Genomic DNA, 19,017 nt, shown 5'->3' on the forward strand with positions numbered 1-19,017 from the left:
CACGTTTTTACAATATATTTATCATGTAATAACATAACATCACGTAATTTCATGATATTTTCATGTAATAACATGAAAATACCTTATCAAGAAATAACGTGAAAATAACGTCCTAGGCTAGGCTACTTCCATTAAAAGCAGCTGGCCTAGCCTAGCCTACTGTAGAACTTGGGTCGAGCAAAAACACCGAGCAAAAACATGGCTGAATGACTCCTATTTGTATAAATAGTGGACTACATAGGTGGCAAAATGTAGTGTTTTTCCCTGCCATGGAAGTGCACTTGTATACTGAAGAGGAAGCAATTTGCATTACAGCCTTGAATGAGGATTCAAAATGGCGGCTCGGCTCAGTTTTCCCTTCCTCCTTCAGTATACAAGTGCGCTTCCATGTTTATGCAGGAGGGCTGATAGAAGTGGCGAAACATTTTACTTTTTATCGTTTCTTTCACAACTTGAATGCGTTGAAACAAAAAATTATGACAAACTAACGCCGCTTACACTAAAATATCGAGGGAAATTTGTAATAAAAACTTTACGGTCGGCAATTTCGCCGCCGAAATTCTCGGTCGGTCGGGTTACCAGAAACGCACTATTTTTTTTATTTGGCCTAAGCATTATCTAGAAAACTTTTTTTTGCATTTTAGAATCAGTTCAAATTACATATATATTTTTTTCACAAAACTAATGTCTAACACTTTCAAGTCAAGCTTGCCTTTCACTGGTGCTCCATCCATAATCTCATACTTTGCCACAGTTTCCGTCTCTGTAGTTGTGCTCGGCCCTGTCAGAGGAATGTCACGTGACTTATTATGGAACTGTAATATGCTGAACTACAATACAGCAAGAAAAAGACAATGAAAGTATTCAAAAGACTGTCAAGTCTAATTTTTATCTGCTTCAGATCTCACCAATTCCTGTCATTTCTTTCTTGATTAGCTGAAGCTCCATGTGTTGGATTTTGATTCGAACCAGTAGAAAGTATATTTTACCCACAATTACATCTTTCAGGTGGTATCTGTTAGAAAGTAAGACGACTAATGTTACTTCAGAATTTATCAACAGTGAATTTTTTCCCCCCAAACCTACATTAATCTCATTAAATCAGTCAGTAAACAGCTCTTTAAACCTCTGCAACGTATCGAGAATACGGATAAAAGGTCTTGGATATATACACAAGATGACTTACTTGGACTTGTTGTACTCAAACTCTATGTGGAGGCAGTCCTCAATGCCCACTTCCATCTTAATGGAATTGTTCACATCTGGGTAGGTGGCAAGCTGATGAACAATGAGGTCATACTCCTTGACCAAATCAGAAAGCCTCCTCACTATGGTTACTTTGAGGAAATACCTGTTTAAACAAAAACACACACACTTAAAGCTAGACTGCCTTCTGAATTTTTCAAGTGCAGGTCATAAAAAGAATTTTCCCGACACCCAGTTATTTTTGTTTAGTGGACTGAAAGCTACTGAATTCGAATCACAGACTTCCAATTTTATTAGTTTAAAAAAATAAATAAATAAATAATAATAATAATTAAAGCCGCAAGCGGCCTCGACGGGCCCTCGCGCCAGCGGCCAAGGGGGGCGGGGGCATGCGTCCCCGCGAAATACCTTCCACAGCTTCTTTGGCAAGAGACATTACTCCCACAATGGTGACAAAGCACAGAATTGACACAGAGTACACGGTGCGCTGAGATGTTGTCATGGACAGAACATTTTATGCCATGGCTTCCCAACCAAATTAATGTATTTACCTCATCAGTCACCAAGCTATAGCTACATAGGATTGTCTTCTGTTAGACATCTATTAGTCTGTATGTAACGCTACAACACTTGCTCCCGACTGCCTACCCATTCCCCACAAGTCATGTGTGTGTAAGGCAACCAAAACAACATACTCCTGGTGCCTCATGATTGTAAACAACTCTCCTGCAACTGCTACAGCGCAATGAGCGCCCCCAGTGGTCCACAAGTCATGTGTGTTTAAGGCAACCAAAACAACATACTCCTGGTGCCTCATGATTGTAAACACCTCTCCTGCAACTGCTACAGCGCAATGAGCGCCCCCAGTGGTGAAAGTTCACCAAATTTGGTATACATGTCAAGGGACCTATGAAGAGTTGTTTTGTAAAGTTTGATCAAGTTTGACCCATCAGAAGCCGAGATATAAATTGTTGCCTGAAAACAGCGCCCCCAGTGGCAAAAGTTCACAAAATTTGGCACATATGTCAGGTGACCTGTTAAGAGTGTGCGTATCAAGTTTGATCAAGATTGAGAAAATAGAAGATGAGATATTGATTTTTGAAGAATAAATTTTTTGGTTTCTCCCATGTCAGTAGGTGGCGCTATGCTACAACACTTGCTCCCGACTGCCTACCCATTCCCCACAAGTCATGTGTGTTTAAGGCAACCAAAACAACATACTCCTGGTGCCTCATGATTGTAAACACCTCTCCTGCAACTGCTACAGCGCAATGAGCGCCCCCAGTGGTGAAAGTTCACCAAATTTGGTAAACATGTCAAGGGACCTATGAAGAGTTGTTTTGTAAAGTTTGATCAAGTTTGACCAATCAGAAGCCGAGATATAAATTGTTGCCTGAAAACAGCGCCCCCAGTGGCAAAAGTTCAGAAAATATGGCACATATGTCAGGTGACCTGTTAAGAGTGTGTGTATCAAGTTTGATCAAGATTGAGAAAATAGAAGATGAGATATTGATTTTTGAAGAATAAATTTTTTGGTTTCTCCCATGTCAGTAGGTGGCGCTATGCTGCACATGAGCGATTATGAGTTGGAAAAATAAGTGTCTACAACAGCAACGTACTATCACAAGGTAGTGGTGTGAAGGAGAAGCATTATGGAATTATTTACCAAAAACCTGTTTTGGAGCAATTGCGTTGGCCAAAAACAGCGCCCCCCATGGACGAAAATTCCCAAACTGAGGTGTACATGACATGGGAGGTAGTAAGAGGGTGGCCGTGAAGTTTGACCAAATTTGAGGAAAGATTGGATTTTTTGCCCAAAAATAGCGCCCCCAGTGGCGAAATATCACAGAAATTGGGTAACATGTCAGATGCCCAATGAGTGATTTGCGTGTGAAGTATGAGCAGTTTTGAGCAATTTGAAGATATGTTATGAATTTTTAAGCATGTAAAATTTTGCATTGAAAATTGATTGACGTATAACTTCTGAACGGTTTATTCTACGTGAAACCTATTTAGGACCTTTTGTCAGCCATGTCTGTAGATGATGTGTATCAATTTTGGTGACATTCCTATGAACGGTCTAGGAGGAGTTGCGCCGTTTTCGTGGCCATGCATTTCGCACAAAAGTGAAATTACCTTACTTCCTGTTGGGCATGGCTAATGCATTGGCATTACATTTTTGTCCGGCTTAGTGAGATACATATGCATACCAAATGGCATGCCACTACTACAAACTACATGGCAACCAGGCACCTTAATGCGGGAGGCCAAAATCACAATGAGTTAGGGGGCGCTATAGAGGCCCTGAGGCCCGCCTGGATCTGGGCTTCTGGTTCTCAGTAGCGGTGGGAGTCTAAGAAAAAGGAGCCAAATTTCATGCGATGTCGACCATGGCAAGCGCCCCAAAAAGGGTCTTGTAAAGAGTTTGCTTGCCAAGTTTGACAAATCAGAAGCTGCAATATCATTTCTGCCATAACCCGCACCCCCAGGGGCGAAAGTGCACAAAATTTGGCGTACATGTCAGGTGAGCTATGAAGAGTTTGCGTATGAAGTTTGATGACAATTGAGTAAACAGAAGATGAGATATAGATTTTTGAAGAATAAATTTTTTGGTTTTTCCCATGTCAGTAGGTGGCGCTATGCTGTACATGAGCGATTATGAGTTGGAAAAATAAATGTCTACAACAGCAACGTACTATCACAAGGAAGTGGTGTGAAGGAAAAGCATTATGGAATTATTTACCAAAAACCCGTTTTGGAGCAATTGCGTCGGCCAAAAACAGCGCCCCCCATGGACGAAAATTTCCAAAACGTGGTATACATGACATGGGAGGTAGTAAGAGGGTGGCCGTGAAGTTTGACCAAAATCGAGGAAAGATTGGAATTTTTGCCCAAAAATAGCGCCCCCAGTGGCGAAATAGCACAGAAATTGGGTAACATGTCAGAAGCCCAATGAGTGATTTGCGTATGAAGTATGAGCAGTTTTGAGCAATGAGAAGATTTGTTATGAATTTTTAAGCATGTAAAATTTTGCATCGAAAATTGATTGACGTACAACTTCTGAACGATTAATCCTACGTGAAACGTATTTAGTAACTTTTGTCAGCCATGTCTGTAGATGATGTGTATCAATTTTGGTGACATTCCTATGAACGGTCTAGGAGGAGTTGCGCCGTCTTCGTGGCCATGCATTTCGCACAAAAGTGAAATTACCTCACTTCCTGTTGGGCGTGGCTAATGCATTGGCATTACATTTTTGTCCGGCTTAGTGAGATACATATGCGTACCAAATTGCATGCCACTACTACAAACTATAAGGCAACCAGGCACCTTAAAGCGGGAGGCCAAAATCACAACGACTTAGGGGGCGCTATGGAGGCCCTGAGCCCCGGCCAGGTTTGGGCTTCTGGTTCTGAGTAGCGGTGGCAATTCTCGGAAATGGTGCCAAATTTCGTGCGTTTTTGCCCATGGCAAGCGCCCCGAAAATGGCCCAACAGCGGAGAAAAATAAAGAAGAAGAAGACGGAAGAAGAAGAAGAAGACGGAAGAATAATTAAAGCCGCAAGCGGCCTCGACGGGCCCTCGCGCCAGCGGCCAAGGGGGGCGGGGGCATGCGTCCCCGCGAAACACCTTCCACAGCTTCTTCGGCAAGAGACATTACTCCCGCAATGGCGACAAAGCACAGAATTGGACACATGGCAACGATAGGGTCTCGCACTGTACGGTGCTCGGGCCCTAATAATAATAGCGCCCTAATAAGGGTCTTGTAAAGAGTTTGCTTGCCAAGTTTGACAAATCAGAAGCTGCAATATCATTTCTGCCATAACCAGCACCCCCAGGGGCGAAAGTGCACAAAATTTGGCGTACATGTCAGGTGAGCTATGAAGAGTTTGCGTATGAAGTTTGATGACAATTGAGTAAATAGAAGATGAGATATAGATTTTTGAAGAATAAAATTTTTGGTTTTTCCCATGTCAGTAGGTGGCGCTATGCTGTACATGAGCGATTATGAGTTGGAAAAATAAGTGTCTACAACAGCAACGCACTATCACAAGGTAGTGGTGTGAAGGAAAAGCATTATGGAATTATTTACCAAAAACCCGTTTTGGAGCAATTGCGACGGCCAAAAAACAGCGCCCCCCATGGACGAAAATTCCCAAAATGTGGTATACATGACATGGGAGGTAGTAAGAGGGTGGCCGTGAAGTTTGACCAAATTTGAGGAAAGATTGGAATTTTTGCCCAAAAATGGCGCCCCCAGTGGCGAAATATCACAGAAAGTGGGTAACATGTCAGAAGCCCAATGACTGATCTGCGTGTGAAGTATGAGCAGTTTTGAGCAAGTAGAAGATTTGTTATGAATTTTTAAGCATGTAAAATTCTGCATTGAAAATTGATTGACGTATAACTTCTGAACGGTTTATGCTACGTGAAACGTATTTAGGAACTTTTGTCAGCCATGTCTGTAGATGATGTGTATCAATTTTGGTGACATTCCTATGAACGGTCTAGGAGGAGTTGCGCCGTCTTCGTGGCCATGCATTTCGCACAAAAGTGAAATAACCTCACTTCCTGTTGGGCGTGGCTAATGCATTGGCATTACATTTTTGTCCGGCTTAGTGAGATACATATGCGTACCAAATGGCATACCACTACTACAAACTACATGGCAACCAGGCACCTTAATGCGGGAGGCCAAAATCACAACGAGTTAGGGGGCGCTGTAGAGGCCCTGAGGCCCGCCTGGATCTGGGCTTCTGGTTCTCAGTAGCGGTGGCAGTCTAAGAAAAAGGAGCCAAATATCGTGCGTTGTCGACCATGGCAAGCGCCCCAATAAGGGTCGTGTAAAGAGTTTGCTTGGCAAGTTTGACAAATCAGAAGCTGCAATATCATTTTCGCCATAACCAGCACCCCCAGGGGCAAAAGTGCACAAAATTTGGCGTAGACGTCAGGTGAGCTATGAAGAGTTTGCTTATGAAGTTTGAAGACAATTGAGTAAATAGAAGATGAGATATAGATTTTTGAAGAATAAATTTTTTGGTTTTTCCCATGTCAGTAGGTGGCGCTATGCTGTACATGAGCGATTATGAGTTGGAAAAATAAGTGTCTACAACAGCAACGTACTATCACAAGGTAGTGGTGTGAAGGAAAAGCATTATGGAATTATTTACCAAAAACCCGTTTTGGAGCAATTGCGTCGGCCAAAAACAGCGCCCCCCATGGACGAAAATTCCCAAAACGTGGTATACATGACATGGGAGGTAGTAAGAGGGTGGCCGTGAAGTTTGACCAAATTTGAGGAAAGATTGGATTTTTTGCCCAAAAATAGCGCCCCCAGTGGCGAAATATCACAGAAATTGGGTAACATGTCAGAAGCGCAATGAGTGATTTGCCTGTGAAGTATGAGCCGTTTTGAGCAATCAGAAGATTTGTTATGAATTTTTAAGCATGTAAAATTTTGCATCAAAAATTGATTGACGTATAACTTCTGAACGGTTTATCCTACGTGAAACGTATTTAGTAACTTTTGTCAGCCATGTCTGTAGATGATGTGTATCAATTTTGGTGACATTCCTATGAACGGTCTAGGAGGAGTTGCGCCGTCTTCGTGGCCATGCATTTCGCACAAAAGTGAAATTACCTCACTTCCTGTTGGGCGTGGCTAATGCATTGGCATTACATTTTTGTCCGGGTTAGTGAGATACATATGCGTACCAAATGGCATGCCACTACTACAAACTACATGGCACCCAGGCACCTTAATGCGGGAGGCCAAAATCACAACGACTTAGGGGGCGCTATAGAGGCCCTGAGCCCCGGCCAAGTTTGGGCTTTTGGTTCTGAGTAGCGGTGGCAATTCTCGGAACTGGTGCCAAATTTCGTGCGTTTTCGCCCATGGCAAGCGCCCCGAAAATGGCCCAACAGCGGAGAAAAATAAAGAAGAAGACGGAAGAATAATAATAGTGAACTCTTACAAGAACAATAGGGCCTTCGCCCATAGGGCTCGGGCCCTAATAATAATAATAAAATAACAATTAATTAATTTAGGGCCATGTGGCCCTAAATTCTCCGCTATTTTTTCCTGCTTCACCATGACCCAATTCAAGATACTACATCATGCATCACGTGGTGGGCTTTCCCTGTTCAAGCAAGGCATTGTGGGATACAAATTTGAAACAGGAGAGAAAACTGGAGGATAAGAGTGTGCGAATGAACCGTGAAAGACTGACTACAGTAACGGAAAGCGAGAAGGAAAGACAACGCAGGACCAAACTAATAAATATTGGTGGTCAGCGAGCACCTTGGTGTGATCAGCTGTTTGTTTAGCGACAGAATGAAGCAACCGTCAGTGCACAGTCAAGGTAAACCTGTAGATGGCAGTAATGCAACACTGTGGATGCCAGCTGCTGTAAAACCCAAAAGAAGGTAAACCTGCGCATACGCACACGGACTTCCTCTGTCTGCTCGACTGAATGAAGCGAGCGATTTCATGCACATTATTTGCTCAGGAATCCCCTCAAATTAAATAACTTCCCAGCCACAGAATGGTCTGTTTTTTTTTTTTTAAGATATTGCAGAAATAAAAATATTTTTTTCGCGATCTGGTTTCCATCAAATCCTGCGCTCTTATTGGCTGGCGAGCGGGTCCATATCCTATGGTACGGACCCCGGTTACGGACCTCTGGCGACTCGCTCGTTCACAACAACAAACATAGTAGCAATTTTTGTCAACATTTATTTTCGCATTTCTCAGGAGAATAGCGTTAATTTTACAGCATGGATAGTGATAATGACAGTGTTCACCGCAAAAGCGAGTTTTACTGCCCTGAGGAAGACAAAATAAAAGAAAACATTTCAGGAGAAAGCTAAAAACCTCTAACTGCTGCCAACGCCAAGCAAAAACATAGCTGAATCCTGAATGACTCAATTTTGTATAAATAGGGGACTACATAGGCAGCAAAATGTTGTTTTTTTTCCTGCCATGGAAGTGCACTTGTATTCCAAGGAGGAAGCCATTTGCATTACAGCCGTGAATGAGGATTCAAAATGGCGGCTCGGCTTGGTTTTCCCTTTCGGGCGCTCTCGTTTTCTGTTAGAATTTGGTAAAGAAAAAAATAAATATATTATTTACCAGCTTAAGGTCGGTCCATATGGTGAAATACCGTGACCTCGGCCTTGAATACTGACCTCGGCCCAGAGGGCCTCGCTCAGTACTTTCAAGACCTCAGTCACGGTATTTCACGATACGGACCTCCCAGCTGATAAATAACATATCACAATGACCAAATTTCAGAGGGAACCAAATTTCACCGATTTTATGAAATCGAAAGGCCGTCTAGCTTTAAATGTCTTGGCATGTTCCGTAAAATTTCTCGTTTTCTGATGTACCATCATCAGCCACCCTTATTCAGATCCCTCCCACTGTATAAGCGAGGGGAAGACGTCCTTACATCAGTAAAACGAGACCCGACTAGACAAACTTCCTCTGCCTGTCTGAACAGCTCAGGCCCCGGATGTGTTCAAAAGAAGACCAAAAGACTCGTGTATTTGCACTGGCATTAGAGTCCACTGACTCCGAAGCACGAGTTGGTCTGGATAAGAGCATCTCAAATGCCATAAATGTGAACGTTCACAAAACTAAGCCTCACTGATCAATTCTGGTTTTTTGCTCAGGTCAGATTTGCCCATCTTGACAGTTCACGTTCATAATTACAACTGACCTGTATCTAACGGTCATATCAACGCATCTGTCCTCTGAAGTACGGTAGCACACATGCACATACAGTTAGGTCCATATATATTTGGACAGTGACACAAATTTTGTTTTTTTACCTGTTTACTGAAACGTATTCAAGTTATAGTTATATAATGGACATGGACATAAAGTCCAGACTTTCAGCTTTCATTTGAGGGTATCCACATTAAAATTGGATGAAGGGTTTAGGAGTTTCAGCTCCTTAACATGTGCCACCCTGTTTTTAAAGGGACGAAAAGTAATTGGACAATTGACTCAAAGGCTATTTCATGGGCAGGTGTGGGCAATTCCTTCGTTATGTCATTCTCAATTAAGCAGATAAAAGGCCTGGAGTTGATTTGAGGTGTGGTGCTTGCATTTGGAAGATTTTGCTGTGAAAAAAACATGCGGTCAAAGGAGCTCTCCATGCAGGTGAAACAAGCAATCCTTAAGCTGCGAAAACAGAAAAAACCCATCCGAGAAATTGCTACAATATTAGAAGTGGCAAAATCTACAGTTTGGTACATCCTGAGAAAGAAAGCAAGCACTGGTGAACTCATCAGTGCAAAAAGACCTGGACGCCCACAGACAACAACAGTGGTGGATGATCGCAGAATAATTTCCATGGTGAAGAGAAACCCCTTCACAACAGCCAACCAAGTGAACAACACTCTCCAGGAGGTAGGCGTATCAATATCCAAATCTACCATAAAGAGAAGACTGCATGAAAGTAAATACAGAGGGTTCACTGCACGGTGCAAGCCACTCATAAGCCTCAAGAATAAAAAGGCTAGATTGGACTTTGCTAAAAAAACATCTAAAAAAGCCAGCACAGTTCTGCAAGAACATTCTTTGGACAGATGAAACCAAGATCAATCTCTACCAGAATGATGGAAAGAAAAAAGTATGGCGAAGGCATGGTACAGCTCATGATCCACAGCATACCACATCATCTGTAAAACACAGCAGAGGCAGTGTGATGGCTTTGGCATGCATGGCTGCCAGTGGCACTGGGTCACTAGTGTTTATTGATGATGTGACACAGGACAGAAGTAGCCGGATGAATTCTGAGGTATTCAGAGACATACTGTGTGCTCAAATCCAGCCAAATGCAGCCAAACTGATTGGTCAGCGTTTCATAATACAGATGGACAATGACCCAAAACATAAAGCCAAAGCAACCCAGGAGTTTATTAAGGCAAAGAAGTGGAATATTCTTGAATGGCCATGTCAGTCACCTGATCTCAACCCAATTGAGCATGCATTTCACTTGTTAAAGACTAAACTTCAGACAGAAAGGCCCACAAACAAACAGCAACTGAAAACCGTTGCAGTAAAGGCCTGGCAGAGCATTAAAAAGGAGGAAACACAGCGTCTGGTGATGTCCATGAGTTCAAGACTTCAGGCAGTCATTGCCAACAAAGGGTTTTCAACCAAGTATTAAAAATGAACATTTTATTTACAATTATTTAATTTGTCCAATTACTTTTGAGCCCCTGAAATGAAGGGATTGTGTTTAAAAAATGCTTTAGTTCCTCACATTTTTATGCAATCATTTTGTTCAACCCACTGAATTAAAGCTGAAAGTCTGAACTTCAACTGCATCTGAATTGTTTTGTTCAAAATTCATTGTGGTAATGTACAGAACCAAAATTAGAAAAATGTTGCCTCTGTCCAAATATTTATGGACCTAACTGTACTGGTACATTTTTGCACGAGTCATCTGCGGCACCAACAACAAAAAACATCTTAATTGTGAGACGACTCATGGACGCACTAGTAGCTCATGCATACATTGCATTTTGCTCTGGAAGACAGCAGATGGCCAGTTTTTTTTTTCCGTTTTCACAGTTATTGTAACGCTTATCCATTGTTGTTTTGCCACACTGCCAGTGTTGGCTGATGAACATGGCGCTCAGAGCACGTTTGGCGTATAGACAAAAAGCCACGTGAATTCCGATCTGACTGTTCTCGTTCACATCACATGGCTGCGACTCAGATACGTACATATGATGGGGAGTTAAATCTACTTTGAAAAGATTTTATTTCTGTGTCCATACAGCCCTGGGGAGGGGAAAAATAAATAAATAAATCAGACCTGTCTCACATTAAGGCAAACCATCAGATTGGAGTCACTTCAGCCTGGTAATATGAATGTAGCCCAAGAACAAGACAATTAAAACTTGGCAGATCCAGGGATGTCCACAAGCACCGGCGACTGGAGATTTTCTCTGCCTACACAGACAATCTGCACCGGCTACTCAATCCCAGAAAAAAAAAAAAAAACACCCCAAAAACCCTTGCCTTTCAACATTCAAGCGATTTTCATATCGTCCCTGCTGCCCATAATTTGCTGCAAATCCAATTATTTCACCATTAAATAGTCTTCGATTTGGGTCATGACTGGAAGCGACGCCATATTTGTCAATCGATTCTCTAGCTCTGATTGGCTGAGTCAGACCATGCCGTAGCATATGCACAGACATGCCAACCCTGTATGATAGCAAACCGTAATGGTTGTTTTGAGATATTTGTCCATGTCTGCCAACGGCAGACATTATGCACGCAAAGTGTGCATGGGGGGGGGGTTCGGAAAATTTTATAAAATGCATTCAGAAATGGTGACCTCTGGTGGCTTTTTACAGTGAAAATAAAGGGCAATCAGTACCATTTGAATACTTCATCTCATCATCTCTAGCCGCTTTATCCTGTCCTACAGGGTCGCAGGCAAGCTGGAGCCTATCCCAGCTGACTACGGGCGAAAGGCGGGGTACACCCTGGACAAGTCGCCAGGTCATCACAGGGCTGACACATAGACACAGACAACCATTCACACTCACATTCACACCTACGGTCAATTTAGAGTCACCAGTTAACCTAACCTGCATGTCTTTGGACTGTGGGGGAAACCGGAGCACCCGGAAGAAACCCACGCGGACACGGGGAGAACATGCAAACTCCACACAGAAAGGCCCTCGCCGGCCCCGGGGCTCGAACCCAGGACCTTCTTGCTGTGAGGCGACAGCGCTAACCACTGCACCACCGTGCCGCCCCCATTTGAATACTTATAATATTAAAATCATACAACTTCAGTTATTCTGTCAAACTTCAAAAATATTTGCAAATGAACATAAAAAGACTGTTTTTTTAGAATATATATTCTGAAAAGAAATCAAATGATTATCAAATAACTGAACTTTATTATATAACTTCAAGCAACAAGAAGTGTTTTCTCTCAAAAATGACAAATTACAATATAAAAATATCAGCAATTAACAAAACATTGGTTCAAACACAGTACATGTATTTATTAGAATTTTTGGTCCCTTTGCAAAACTGTAAATAAACATATCTTATCTATAACAGTAATTAAATACACTTGTGTTTTAGGCACATTATAATGAGTTGCTCATACAGTGCCAGTCCTATGCTGGAAAATGTCAAATGCATATATACTAAGAATTTTGCTAAAGCAACGAAAATACGAGTCGCTAACAACTGATTTCCATAACTTGATCACATAATAGACTAGAGATCTACAGACTTACCTTCGAAGCGATTTTGGAGTCGGGAAACATGGCTTTAAAGAGAGGCCCAATGTGATCAGCTGTGGCGATTGGCAGGTTGTGTTCCACGAGAAAATTTGTGAATAAAACTTCAGCTTTTGTCGCGCTGTCAATCGAGGATCGATCAACGAACATCGAGGTGATCGTCCGGTTAGCACTTCCAGATTTGGCCAAAGTTTGATGCGAGACAGAACTCATGTGTTGTCTGACATCGTAAACACCGGAATGTGCTACAGAGAAATGGACATTACATACGGTACACAACGCATGACTCGCAGATTTTCCTGATTTTGTGATAACTGGATACAAGGTACTGTATTCCTCTTTAAATTTTGGGTACACGGTCTTAGTTTTGCCGATCGTTTTTCTTGCTTTTTTCGGCGGCGGGTCAGACGGATCGGCTGAGCTGTCAGCCATTTTTTGCTTCTTCTAAAGTACAAAATGTGCGCGGGGCTCTTATTGGTCGAAATTTGATAAAATTGCTGAGGTTAACCAATCAGAGACCGTGTTTCTAAAGCATTGGCTGACATTCTAGTAATAGCGCCCTCTGCCGGGAGACTGGGAAATCGCAAGTGTGGGAATTCTGGCGGCAAATTTGAAAATATCAATTATGAGCAAAAACCGTAATAATCGACTTCAAAGTCGTAATAGCGTAATTGGACCACCGAAACCGTAATGATTACGGGCAAACCGTAATGGTTGGCATGTCTGTATGTAGTTATGTTACAGAGCCAGGCAGCGCACTACAGAGGGTAACTGAGAAAACCAAGTGCACACACATCGAGAGGGAAATTTCATACATATTTCGCAGGGAAATAGTAATTTATTAAGCTGAAAATGCACCAGAAGGCATGTGCAAATTTCTTGGAGAATGCTGCGGATCATTAGACACGGACCCGGTTCAATAAAAGCATAAAACCCTGGAAGAAACTGAGAATATTCCACATAACTGCAATATTTTTGTAAGATATTTGTTGGAGCAACAGACAAGTCTACTGCTCCCATATTTCCCCAACTTATAGACAGACCCAACCACACTTTTTTTTTTTTGCAAAAAAAAAAAAAAAAAAATTACCTTTCTGGATCATCGTAACTGAAATAATATACTTTTATCTAACAAAATGTGTGTTAGACAGGTTTAATCTACCAAAACCTCCCAAAAACGTTTGAATCGTAGCTTAGACTAACCTCAGTCGCACGTTAGCTCCAACATAGGACTCGTATGGCTTCTCCACTTGCATGAACTCAAAGTCATAGCTGCGATTCTGGGTCAGCTCCCCTGGAAGAGCAAGCTCCTTCACCAGGTTCACAAACTCGTGTGTGTTGCTTTTATCACTGAACAGTTCTACATGACAAAACAGGAAATCGCAGTCATCAGTGCTAAACCGTTTGAACCAACATCAACACATCTCTTTTGGGACATGAACATTAGTGAGAAACAAATATTTATAGAACAATTAGACAGCAATTTCTGAACAGGCTGCTCTGTGCTAGATTTACACAAAGGGCAGCACTTGATCTTTTGCTCCCCCCCATGTGACAACCACATGCTTTCTTAATCCTTCTGCAATACAAGTTACAGTACACACACATTCAACTTTCAGTAGGGGAATAACTGATCATATTTAACGTTAGCCCACAAAACACTCCACGGGAACTGTGTGTCGTCATGACTCACCAATCTGGCCGACAAACTCTATCCGAATTCCCTGATGTTCAAGCCGCTTGCCAGTTTGTTTTACACTGAGGTTTACCTTGCGGGGAAACAGAAATTATTGGTTTGTGTGTGTGTAAGGAATCTTCTCATTAAATTATTACTTCATCACCAATTTCTTAGAAAACATGCTCATTTTATACAACTCTGTCATCTGTGAAATATTTAAAAGGAAAATAAATTGTTTACTAGAAATACCAACTACTAGTTTAATAAATATCATTAAAAAGACAAAACTACAATAAACAGCAAAACTTTCCGTTTGCATGAATATTTATCTAATTTTCCTAAACAAGACATGCCAACATTGCTAAGAACAAAATTCTAATAAGCTTTTAACCAGAATTTTAACACAAACGCCCTAAGCGGATGTTGATGGACAGAACAGCTCCATACCAACAGCATAAATGATAAAACACATATTTGGTGATATTTAATTGCATTCACAGGGCTCGACATTAACTTTTAAACCCACTTGCCCTGGGGGGCAGTAGGGGTTAATTTCCACTTACCCCCTATTTTGCTTACTTTTTTTTTACTTTTTTTTTTAGGAAAACCATAGAATAGTTGTGAATTGCAACACAAAATGAAGATCACACATTTTTATTATTAAGTTTGGCTATTGGTTACTTTTTACTTGTAACGGACAATATCAATTTTATCCAAAATAGTTTTTCCTGGGGCGGCACGGTGGTGTAGTGGTTAGCGCTGTCGCCTCACAGCAAGAAGGTCCGGGTTCGAGCCCCGGGGCCGGCGAGGGCCTTTCTGTGCGGAGTTTGCATGTTCTCCCCGTGGGTTTCCTCCAGGTGCTCCGGTTTCCCCCACAGTCCAAAGACATGCAGGTTAGGTTAACTGGTGACTCTAAATTGACCGTAGGTGTGAATGTGAGTGTGAATGGTTGTCTGTGTCTATGTGTCAGCCCTGTGATGACCTGGCGACTTGTCCAGGGTGTACCCCGCCTTTCGCCCGTAGTCAGCTGGGATAGGCTCCAGCTTGCCTGCGACCCTGTAGAAGGATAAAGCGGCTAGAGATGAGATAGTTTTTCCTGCCTTAGTCGGTTTATTTCCATTTCACATGCATGCAGCTGTTGTAAAGTTCAGTGTATTTGTGTAGAACTCTCTCTGACTGTAGGTTCATTACTCAATGTAGAAATCAAAATAGAAATTTATAAAGTTTGTATGAAGAAAACAATAGGGTGCCAAGACTTTAACAGTACTGTGTTTGAGAATATTTATACATCTTTTTTTGTTATATTATCCACCTCCTAGGTTTAAAAAAAAAAAAAAAACTTTTTTTTTTTTTTACCTAGGAGGTGGATAATACGGTATTTAAAAAAAAAAAAGGGGGGGGGGGGATGATGTATAAATATTTTGCACAGGACTGTGTTTCTCTGATAACAGAAACAAGGCTCCAGCTTTCTCTGCTCTTAATCTTTTCTGTTCTTTCAGGATTTATAGCGCATGTCGCTCCTTGTTGAGTTTTTTATGCCCGAGTTGTTTGAAACCAATCTGGGTTTTTTGTGTCGAATAAGGAAGTGGCTAGCCTAGTAAACTAGACCCACCCGCCTAGCGGCCAAAAATATTTTTTGCCTAGCGAGTGGGTCTAGCCTCGCACCATATAAACAAAAACACCCCGGGCATCAAATCGTGCCCGCCGATCACAACGCAAGGTTTTTGTTTGGATTCTTTGGGCGGGCTTTTGCAGGAGTGACGACAAAGCTGCGCGACGCTGGAGAAAGCACAACAGGAAAGATGGCTACGGCTAGTGAACAGCGCTTGTTTGACTCCGCTTTGGAATCAGTTTTAGAAGAATTAGACTTGGAGTTTTCGTTGAAACATGAGCAGGAAGAGGCTCTCCGCTCATTCCTTTTCAAGAAGGACGTTTTCGCTGTTTTGCCGACCGGCTATGGCAAAAGTCTGATCTACCAGCTGGCTCTGCTCGTAGCCAAAAGGATGGGGCTAGTTTGTGCAGTACGAAGAATTAATAAACAGCTTTGAAACATTACTTTTTGATTGTTTCTTATTTTCCCGTTATTTTAAATTTAAGGGAAATTATTTCACCAAACACCACTAAATAAAAACTCTCAAACAGTTTAAGCAAACCCTTGAAAAACACTTGGAAAAAAATTTGTATGTGGTACAGACTCCAAACTTGTGGTCATTATCTCCAAACTTCTTAATATCTAGAACCTGTTTATTAATTAATACGCATTTTGAAAAATTATTTAATTTCAAGGCCTCCCCCACTGCTTTCTGTCGCTCTGACTACGTCACAGTCACTGTTGCGCTGATTGGTCAGAGCGTTGGCCTATACGCACAGAGACAGTTTGAAAGACAGCGGTTTGTTCCTCCTACCCGCTTCGGAAATGTCTACGGATCGAGGCCAGACTAGCACCACGTTCACACTGCAAGGCTTAATGCTCAATTCCGATTTTTTTGTGAAATCCGATTTTTTTGTGAGGTCGTTCACATTAACAAATATATGCGACTTGTATGTGATCCTCAGTATGAACGAAAAGCAACCTAAAAGTGTTCCGCATGCGCATTGCAGGATACGACGATGTCACACGCAGTGAGCATGGCCAGTGTTTACGGAAGTAACCTAAAGTTTCCTGTGTATGACAGTAGCCAGCATGGAGTACCTGGCGATGATGCAGTTGTTGTTGCGACGGAGCCAGAACATGCACAATAGCCTGATGTTAAGGAGGAGGTTGTGAAGGAAGAGGGCAAGGGTTTTGGCCCAGGCATTCTGCGGGGTAGTGACTGCAACCTCCGTTCAAAGGAACATCAAAGCCATGTTGTTGTAACTTTTTTTGAGAGACCCGCCGCCTACTTCAGCGCAGAATAGTGACGTTTGTGGCTTGTTGATGACGTGTAAGTCGGATGAATGCGACCTGGCGGTTCAGACTGAAGTCGCATATGAAAAGATTGGATAGGAATCGGAATTAGGACCACATATCCAAACGGCCTGGGTCGGATTTGAAAAAATCGGATCTGTGTCGTTCATATTGTCAATAAAAGATCGGATACAGGTCACATATGGGCGAAAAAATCGGATTTGAGTCACTTCAGCCTGCAGTGTGAACATAGTGTAAATATTCACATTTAGTCTGGCTTGCCAGGCTAGGAAGTGGCTTCACCTGTAAGAAAATCAAGCGCTTTCATGAAGGAGCTAACTCGAATGCGAGCAGAAAAAAAACTAACACGAGATTCTTAAGCAAACTCTTCCATCCTCACTTCCGACTTTGTTTTTGTAAAATACATTTTAAATACAATTGTGAATTTCTCTGGAGTTTTCAGGCTGAGCTCCTCTCTTCGTATTCTTTAACCACTCAGTTCCTCGTTGTTCTTGAAGCATTTGCTTCTATTTGTTAACATTTTTCTTGATAGTGGGGAGACGGTAATGCCTTTTATCTATTTTTCTGTTTGAACAGGCAAAAACAGCGCAAAAATTACCCATGTTGAAGACAGATTAAGTTTTGCTTGCATGAAAGACGGTGTCTGTCTGACCCCAGCTGTAATTATCACGTGATGCGTGACATCATGCACAAGGGGTCTATAAACAGTATGTGTACCATACTACAACAGCAGGATTATACAAAATAACCTGCAAAACAGTAAATGAAACCGAGACTAAGAAAACAGCCAAGGCATAATGGCGGATACGTAGTGAGGGACGCTTTTAGGAACTGAAATAAAAGATCAAAAAGATTAATTTTTCTAGTGCTAGTTATATGCTCATTCTAACTTGCCCAGTTGAGCATGTCGGGGACATATCCCACTTGCCCGAATGCATGTTTCGCTTGCCCCGGGCAATCGGGCAGTGCTTAATGTCGAGCCCTGATTCTGTAAAAATATTTGGATTTATTTATTTATAGTGGCTAATCCTCCTTTCTTGCAGCTAAATTGCGAAGGACGCAGTTCAACATGGCTGAGTCGAAGGCATACAAAGGCGCCACAGGCAGCTGCCAATATAAGCAACCAAATGAGTGTACAAGCTTACTTTATACAACTGTAACAAAATGAACATAAGTGCATGTCTGCTGTGTAATCTGGTCCGTGTCCATATTACTATACAGCACATAAGATGTAGTGAAAGATATTTAGTCAGTTTTACTGATTAACTGACTCATGACTAACAGGAAAACTTCAAATATTTTTCTGCCCAAATAGGAGCATGAAATTCTTAAAAATAAATAAATAAAAAATACATAAAAGCACTAAAATAAAATTATAAAACAAAGATTTTAATGCTCAAATGGTGGCACGTCACATGTCCGACCCAGCCAGACTTTTCTTATAGCAAGGTAGACCAAGTGATCATGTGATGTGGTTGAGTCACGCATCAGTACTGTTAGCTCTGACTGATTTTTTTTCAAGCCATGTTCTTTGCTGGCCAAAAAAAAAAAAAAAATTATATAATATAAAAATATAAATTTAATATACTATAGATGTTCGCGTACTTGAATTAAAGCTGCATTTTTCGATTCTAATCCAATACATTTTGTCAAAAAAGCTGGTTTTCATACACAGACCTGGCTCTTTAAATGGGAATCAAACAAAGTGCCTTGGACTGAGCCACACAACACTATTCTAGGCAATCACCAACAGGGGGCAGAGCATTCATGCTCACATAGAGGACAGGAGGAAACAGAGTGGGCGAGATGGGTGAAAGAGCACAGTGGGAGCAAGAGGTACAGCGATTCACACTCCAGACCAGTTGGTGGTGGTAATACAAATTCATTCTTTGAGAACTGCTAATAAACCTCAAAGAAGGAGGAAGAAGAGAGGCCTATTA

The 19,017-nt window shown here is 41.8% G+C and overlaps 1 protein-coding gene across 1 annotated transcript in view; it reads right to left on the reverse strand.

Moving 5' to 3' along the window:
- Positions 1–19,017, reverse strand: part of vps26a (VPS26, retromer complex component A) — a 42,644-nt gene that overhangs the window by 3,432 nt on the left and 20,195 nt on the right. The window contains exons 3-7 of the mRNA XM_060926324.1: positions 14,185–14,260; positions 13,695–13,851; positions 1,187–1,351; positions 909–1,015; positions 713–781 (exon numbers count right to left, since the gene is read on the reverse strand). Coding sequence (XP_060782307.1) covers positions 713–781; positions 909–1,015; positions 1,187–1,351; positions 13,695–13,851; positions 14,185–14,260 — 574 coding nt within the window. The remainder of the gene's footprint in view (positions 1–712; positions 782–908; positions 1,016–1,186; positions 1,352–13,694; positions 13,852–14,184; positions 14,261–19,017) is intronic.

This window comes from Neoarius graeffei, chromosome 7 (assembly GCF_027579695.1).
Source record: "Neoarius graeffei isolate fNeoGra1 chromosome 7, fNeoGra1.pri, whole genome shotgun sequence".
NCBI lineage: Eukaryota > Metazoa > Chordata > Actinopteri > Siluriformes > Ariidae > Neoarius > Neoarius graeffei.